This window comes from Wasmannia auropunctata, unplaced genomic scaffold (assembly GCF_000956235.1).
Source record: "Wasmannia auropunctata unplaced genomic scaffold, wasmannia.A_1.0 LD336095.1, whole genome shotgun sequence".
Taxonomy (NCBI): Eukaryota; Metazoa; Arthropoda; class Insecta; order Hymenoptera; family Formicidae; genus Wasmannia; species Wasmannia auropunctata.
In genome coordinates, this window is record NW_012026795.1 from 2,274,169 (window position 1) to 2,281,962 (window position 7,794).

The following is a 7,794-nucleotide window of genomic DNA, read 5'->3' on the forward strand; positions in this document are numbered from 1 at the left end:
AATTAACTTTGATCTCGATTTAACTTACTGCTTATCTTTTCTCTAATTCTTAGAATTGGAAAAAGGTACGAAGTTAAACCAAGATTGATCTACATTAAGTGGACATTATCACTCGCATGGAATAATTTTAATCAAACTTCGATTAATTTAATTGATAGAATCGTTCATCTAATTCTACAATTCGTCATCCTTGATCTAACAATTTTTTTCTATACAATACAGTTAATTCTATTCGCATTAATTATATACACATACGTGTGTAAAAGCTATTATTTGACAAGGTTTACCGATTAAATCAATCAGAGTCTGATCAAAATCACAACCACTTTGATGAACGAAAAGATCAATCGATTAGTTTAATACATAAAGAATTTTTGATGCATTTACATTACACTGTTTTGCACTGTTTATTTGGATTGACTTTTAAGCTCGATTTGTCTAAAATGGATGTCTAGATAAATGCATTGTGCAAAAGCTTATCTTTTCAATAAATTCTTTTCGAGCGAAACTTATTCTTTTCTAATTAATATTCTGACATAAACTTTCTTTGTTTGTTTGTTAATTTGCGTTTTTCAATCACTGTAAATACAGTAAATAGTTGAGAGAATTAAAAAAGATGTACCTGCATATGCTGATGTAAAACGTAACTTCATAATTTATTTATATAAATTATATATTCTTTTTCTTTATTCATATTGTATCGACAGTTAATTATTACGAAATAAAGGAGTTATTTTTTGTCCACTATACTCTAACGTATAAGATTCGAACGGGAAAAAATGAGGAACCGAAATGGCCAAGCGAGTTCTTATTCCGAAAGTGGGTAACTGATTGCGTTTGTTGTTCTCAATTACAGTATGGCAGTACGCTAACTGATACGTGAATGTAATATCGGCGAAAGCGCAAACGATCTTGGTGTCGCACATCTTCAAGGGATTTAATTTACAAGTGACGATTCTTGATATATCAAGATCATGAAGAAACGATAATCCTGAAAGGAAGAAAAATATATCTGTTTTCAAAATCTGTCGCTGTTTAAATTTGTAAACTTTCGTATCATACAATAAATGCATGCACTCACCATCTTTTGATACAACAAAATGCTCGTGCCTCGCGACGAATAAGTGAAAGAACGCTTGGCAAACGGAATAAAATACATCGTGTGATTTTGCATCAATAGATTCCGAATTTTCTTGCAAAGTGATATATCTGTGTATCCATTGCGCCAACCTCGACATCATAATTTGTACCAACCTAGAAGGAAATAGCATAATAACGTTAGAAGGCTGAAGGAGCGGTTCTTTTCTCAAAAATACGTATTACCCGCATAAAATTATCAAATATAATACAGATATTGTGCTACTTACCCAGGAGAGATAAATGAGGCAATAGCGTGCATGCTAGAAACATAGCAAACAGCTGTTTGCTGAAGAACCGGTTCATTGGGATTGGTTATTTTAAACCACAACCATTCTATGAATTTTTTCGTAATCATGGGACTAAAGCTGCAAATGTAGAACATGATGTATTGCACGTATCGGCTAGCGTACGTACGTAATATTATTGTTTCAAATGCGTAGACAATATCATCGTATAGTATCTTTAAGTTTTCTATTTGCAGAACCTTATTCACAAAACAAAACTCGTCCATATATTTCAAGAATAATTCCATACACGAATCCAATGTATGTGCAATTGGATGGACAGTTTTTCTTCTATCTGTGTCATTGTTTATTTTACTCAGATTATCATCATCATTGTAGCTGACACAATCATCTGCTACATCGTCTTTCTCATCACTACTTGCTTCTTCACGAGGTATATTGACATCCAATTTTGTTAGTCTAAAATACAGATAAAACATACATTTTTTTTAATTAGCAAAGTAAAATCACAGTAGGCTCCTACGATCAAATCGGACTCTTACATATACTCCAATTTTATAAAAAGTTGATTAGAGTTAAACGTTGTAAGTAAAGGAGTGAGATTAATGGTAATTCATTTTGAGAATCCATATTTCATTAACAAACAATTGCAATGCAGTCAAAAATTTCGTTTGCTAAATTTTTATCAGCAGAAAAACTCACCTGTCAATAATAAGAACTAAAATAGCTGATCTCAACTGAGGTGCATAATTTAGAACTTTTAATAATGCATATATATAAATTTCATGTATATAAGCGCCATGAACAACGTACAATGGAAATTGAAATCTAAGGGATTCTAGTAAGACCTCATTTGACCTAAAAAAAAAAAAATGTATAACATGTATATATACATATAATTATGATAAAAAATTAATAATTATTTTTAGTCATTCCGTAACTTACATTGGCATTACTTTCAAAATTATATGTAATATGTCATGTATGTGATTTAGCTTTTCTATATCTTCATCTTTAAACTGTCCAATCTTGTGTCCAGTAATACTATCTTCAAAAATAGCTGCAAAATTAAGTATTATAATAACTAATAACTCATCATTTCCAATAAAATATTAAAGTATTATTAAAGGTTACTGAATGTAAAACTTACTTGGTTTAAACAATTCGACGAGCCGATTTATTACAATATTTGTATATACTGTCTGCATACATACTAAATCTTTTAAAAAGAGTTTATAATTTAAAATCACATCTGGTGCTCTATTTAGCCAGTCAATTTGAAGAAGTGCTTGAACAAACAATTTGTATCTAATGTCTAACAAAGATATACATTGTGTTGTCTCCATTAGAAATTCTGCTAAATCGCTATCCTGGAAAAAAAAACAAACAAGGAGGAGTTTGAGGAGCTTTGAATACAGCGTCTTGCATCATAATACGCAATTAATTAGAATGTCCATATGATATATATATATATATATATATATATATATTAAGCGCGGTAAAAGATTTTAAAAGACTGGAAAATTTTTCTTGCATTTTTTCTGCCTGTTGTTACCTTTATAGCGCCTGTTTTCAGCGAGTATATCAACTTCTCGTACTCCTTAGTCCCATTACCCTTTGTGAAATTACACAATATATCTTTAACATCCTTCGGGAGCTTGCACAACTTGATGGGCTGTTTAACGAACTGCGCCCTAACTCCGCTGGCTTTCAGGATAGACGACACGCTGCTGACTCTTGAGGATACCACAGACATCTGTCGAACAGAGAAATCGTCAGAACTCGGTAAAGGACTCCTAATGACAAATTTATTCGCAAAGCGCCGCTTCGAATTCAACTCGCAATCGCGAGATTTCCGTGGAAATAAATAACATCGCATTGTCATCGCGAAGTGGAAGCTGAGTGCAGCCTGTGCAGCAAGAAAAATAAGGTTACGTGCGTGTTAGAATGAATTGGCCTTGGCTACTTACTTCGACGAGTACAATTTTCACTTCACGCAGGATAAGCTCTTTTCGTCAATTGCTGTACGCGCGTACGTTTCTACTTCGGACGCGTATATTTCACGTGAAAGAGAATCTTTAAATCTTTTACCATACGCTCGCGGCCACATGTTTCGCCGAAGACGGATGTCTTTGCGCACTAACGCCTTCTGAAGAAGCGGATGTGAACTACATGGCAACATTCACTTTTCTGCATCGCGGGTACACACCTCTGTAATGCGTGTCAGTGCTTCCACTTTCCGAGCGATTGTTAGAATCTTATTTTCAAAAAATTGCACATTCGAATATACATTTCCATATTCATTGTAATATAAAGTAATAAATTATTTTGTATAATACTATAACAATAATAAATTAAACATCAGTTACTGATTATAACTATGCATAATAATACAATTATGAAGAAGTTCACTTTAATTCAAAAAATTACAAATTTTTAAAGTCGTAAGAAATATACATATTTGTTTTTTCGTTAAGGAATCTCTCTTCGCCTCCTCGTTTTGGTCCCAATCCATCCCATATCGGCCGCGTTCTGAAAATGAAAAGGGAAATGTCATACGAACATACAGATATACATATATATTAATATGACTTATAAATAGACTGCTCGTCCCCACTAAAAACATGGAAAACATCAGTGAAAGAAAGGGCAACAGGAGATTGCGATGCCTTTCCTTGTTCAATTGCTGGAGAATTCTCGAGAATATTTTTTAATAATTAAATATTGATTCCACATTTTAAAAACTTAAGTTATAGAAGAATAAGATTCTGTTATATTTGCAATATATAACAGAATTGAAAAGCATAATTTATATTCCAATATTCTTATTTAATCTAATTTCTTTACAATAAACCTACTAACTTATCTCAATAATTTGTGTAGAGGCGTTACTATTTTCATCCGATGCAATGAAAACATTATCATATAAGAATTTTTTGTAATTAAATTGATATACATATGATATTAATAAATATGATAAATGTAAACGAATTAGAGAATATCATACTTGGTATTTTAAGATAAATTTTCAGTGATAGAGGAGCTCATAATTTCCTGGGAAATTTACATTCGTCACTGCCCTCAAGGATGTTGCAAGCACGCCGGAACTTCCTACATCAACTATGTAGTTTATACCCAATGTAGGATCGTCTACCAGAGAAATTTGCGTTTCAACAGCAAATGGAATATTCACCTAAAAATATTTCAAGTAAATATAATTAATGTATAAAAACATATTTAACAAAAATTCGATTATTACTAATCATTATGTGGTTGATAACTCTGGAGTTGGATCAAAATAGGATATAATAGCAATTAGCGTTGATGTTGATGTTTTGAATATTTCTGCAATATTTTGAAATATCTTACAACATTCTCTGAAATCTTCAAATTTCCCCAACTACATAACAACTTGTCTCAATCATTCTGTACAACTGTTCTACAAATAACTTTATAGAAACGTACCTTGCCCAAAATACTGCACGTACCTGGTCCAATAGGTCGTGTACAGTGCAGTCCTCGTTCGGGATGTCGAATGTGATCAGTCTCTGCTTCCCTGTGGGCAACATCACTAGCATTTTTGCCCTGCTTCCTTGAATCTGATCCTGCACTATAGTATTCGCTGGATCGCTTATAGTTTCTCGGAGGAAAACGATGCTTTCACCTGCATTGTTCTCATATTGCAATCGTGACAAAGGAGACCGTTGCGCTCTACGTTCTGTTTCTTGACCGCGTTCTGAGGAATTGTCTTCCATGTCAATATTAGCTACGCTACACGTGTGTTGTGTTCAGCTGTGTGAAGAGCTTGACACTACCATAGGTTTACATTATTATTCACTATCGCCGCGCCGGCGCGTCGCTACTGGGGCGCGAAAAATGAACGGGACGAGCCGCTTCGTACGCATAGCCTTACAAGGTAGACGGCGCACTCCCATTGAAAACGTGAAAACAACATCAGTCGAAGGAATTCTCCAGCAATTGAATAAGGAAAGCATCAAAACATCCTAATGCCCTCTCTCACTGATGTTGCTTCATGTTTTCAGTAGGGGCAAGCATTCCATGTTCATACGTCATTTCCCGTTTCTTTTTCAGAACGTGGCCGACACAGGATGGATTGGACTGATTGGAGCCGAAATGAGGAACGTCGCGACTAATATAACTGTAAGTAAACTTTGTATTTGCATATGCGTTTTACTATCGTACAATATAATAGCATGCATGCATTGATATTTCGTTCGGAAAATGTGTAAAAAAAAAAATTTAGAAACTTAAGTTATAAAAAAAATAATTCTGTTATGTTTGCAATATGAATAGAATTGACAAGTTTTATGCCAATATTTAAGCTAATTTCCTTACAGTAAACCTACTAGCTTAATTCAATAGTTCGTGTAGAGTTACTATTTTCATCAGATGCACTGAAAACATTATCATATAACGCTTCCCGTTTTTTTAGGTCTGCCTTCTTCATCAGATGATATTGTCAAGCACTCTAAAAATTAACAAAATAATCATTAATGCATACACATGTTTCATGCGTGAGATACATTAGATTATTATATGTATACCTGACTTTTTACGAATAGGCTTTGTGAATAGGCTTTTTGTGAATAGTTTTGAAGCTGCACCTTTACCATTTCCTCTGGGCCGTTTGCACGGAGGGTCATCGCGTTCTACTTTCTCCAATTTCGTAACATTTCGTTCATTATTCTTGTAGAATATCTGTATACAAATATACAACCGTAAGATATATTTATAAATTAACACGAGAAATATTGGTAGAAGAAATTGTGGCGGAAATATAATACATTAAGATAATCGTACACTGCTTTCAATATGATCTGTAATGACATAGTGATATAAATATCATAATTTTAGAAATAATTGTCTAAATTTTTCTCTAGACAAAACACTTCTTAATGACAATATGCGCTCTAGAAAAAAAAAACGCTCTAACTTACTGTATTAAAATGTTATGTTAATAATCTTCTTAAGTTAAATTCTTAATCTTGAGTGAATTAAATTGTGAATTAAAGTGAATTATTTTGTTAGCCATTCACATTAGTCAAACAATATCATTATAACAGGTGATTTCATTATAACATTGTAATAGATATATCGGTCTTCTGGCACCGCGCAATCATAAATCTTACACCGACAGATATCCCAGCCTCCTTTCTTTCTGCAATAGATATTGACTTGACTTCCTCAGTTTTTAATTTTGTATTACACCGTTCACATCGGTTGAAGTGTAGTGAACTGTAGCCGCAGTGTGGACAGAGAGCAAGCATTCCTTTGACCAAAATAGGTTCCTAGTAATAACACGGTATACTTGTAGCATATCACTTATTTCGAATGATGAACTTTAAGTGTACTCCCTTAATTTGTTATGGAAATTCTTATCAATCACATCAATGTGACATTATTACATTTGCATGTAGATTATCATTAATTGTGTTGTATTTACTTCATTTCATTCCTACATTCTGTTATTTTTGATATCTATATATATCTATTATTTTATTCATATAAATATCAATCAAACATAACATTGTAATATCTATTATCATTGACAGATACTAAAGCATAGAAATTGGCATAGTATCAAAAATAATATTATTGTAAATTATGTAAATCATATATCTTTGTAAAAATGTTAAATGTTAGATGATATGTCGACTGTCAGAACAATATTTTTTAATAATTAAATATTGATTTCAAATTTTAGAAACTTGAGTTTTAGGAAAATAAGGTTCCATAATATTTGCAATGTGAACAGAATTGAAAAGCATAACTTTTATGCCAATATTCTTATTTAATCTAATTTCTTTACAATAAATCTACTAACTTACCTCAGTAGTTTGCGTAGAGGCATTATTATTTTCATCCGAAGCACTGAAAACATACAAGAATTGTTTGTGATAAAATTTGTATACAATATTAATAAATATAAAAAATGTAAACGAATATAATTAAAGAATATCTTACTTAGTATTTTGAGATAAAGTTTCAGTGCCAGAGGAGCTCTTATTTTCCTGAGAAGAGTTACAGTCGTCACTACCTTCGAAGAATGTTGTAAGCGCCCTGGAACCTCCTACATTCACTATATAGTTTATACCCATTGCAGGATCATCTACCAGAGAAATTTGCGTTTCACCAGCGAATGGAATATTCACCTAAAAATATTTTATGTAATGTATAAAAACATATTTAACAAAAATTCTATTATTAATCATTATGTGGTTGATAACTCTGGAGCTGGATCAAAATAGCATATAATTGCAATTATCCAGCGTTGATGTCGATGTTACAGATATTTCTTCAATATTTTGAAATATCTTACAACATTCTCTGAAAGCCTCAAATTCCCCCAACTACATAACAATTTGTCAATAATTCTGTACAACTTTTC

The 7,794-nt window shown here is 32.4% G+C and overlaps 2 protein-coding genes across 2 annotated transcripts in view; both read right to left on the reverse strand.

Annotated features, from left to right (window-relative positions):
• Window positions 1-331: 331 nt before the first annotated feature.
• LOC105462706 (RNA polymerase I-specific transcription initiation factor RRN3) lies at window positions 332-3,555 on the reverse strand. Its single transcript, XM_011709515.1, has 8 exons — window positions 3,356-3,555; window positions 2,941-3,141; window positions 2,536-2,755; window positions 2,331-2,445; window positions 2,088-2,243; window positions 1,368-1,844; window positions 1,082-1,254; window positions 332-991 (listed from the first exon to the last, which is right to left on the reverse strand). The coding sequence occupies exons 2-8, from the start codon at window positions 3,139-3,141 to the stop codon at window positions 708-710; spliced, it is 1,626 nt and encodes a 541-aa protein (XP_011707817.1). The 5' UTR covers window positions 3,356-3,555; the 3' UTR covers window positions 332-707.
• Window positions 3,556-3,750: 195 nt separating this feature from the next.
• LOC105462807 overlaps window positions 3,751-7,794 on the reverse strand; it is a 4,902-nt gene continuing 858 nt past the window's right edge. Inside the window, exons 2-10 of the mRNA XM_011709657.1 lie at window positions 7,371-7,558; window positions 7,235-7,277; window positions 6,536-6,694; window positions 5,951-6,104; window positions 5,814-5,874; window positions 5,407-5,544; window positions 4,874-5,171; window positions 4,453-4,578; window positions 3,751-3,917 (exon numbers count right to left, since the gene is read on the reverse strand). Of these exons, the coding sequence (XP_011707959.1) occupies window positions 3,858-3,917; window positions 4,453-4,578; window positions 4,874-5,171; window positions 5,407-5,544; window positions 5,814-5,874; window positions 5,951-6,104; window positions 6,536-6,694; window positions 7,235-7,277; window positions 7,371-7,558 (1,227 nt within the window). The 3' untranslated portion in view covers window positions 3,751-3,857. The remainder of the gene's footprint in view (window positions 3,918-4,452; window positions 4,579-4,873; window positions 5,172-5,406; window positions 5,545-5,813; window positions 5,875-5,950; window positions 6,105-6,535; window positions 6,695-7,234; window positions 7,278-7,370; window positions 7,559-7,794) is intronic.

Bases quoted from the DNA above. Each gene is read 5' to 3' on its own strand.
- LOC105462706 (XM_011709515.1), bottom strand. From the start codon at position 3,141: ATGTCTGTGGTATCCTCAAGAGTCAGCAGCGTGTCGTCTATCCTGAAA. The intron at 2,244-2,330 runs GTAAGTTACGGA...TTTTTTTTTTAG, and splicing joins ATTTTGAAAGTAATGCCAAT to GTCAAATGAGGTCTTACTAG. The intron at 1,845-2,087 runs GTGAGTTTTTCT...TCTGTATTTTAG, and splicing joins TTAGTTCTTATTATTGACAG to ACTAACAAAATTGGATGTCA.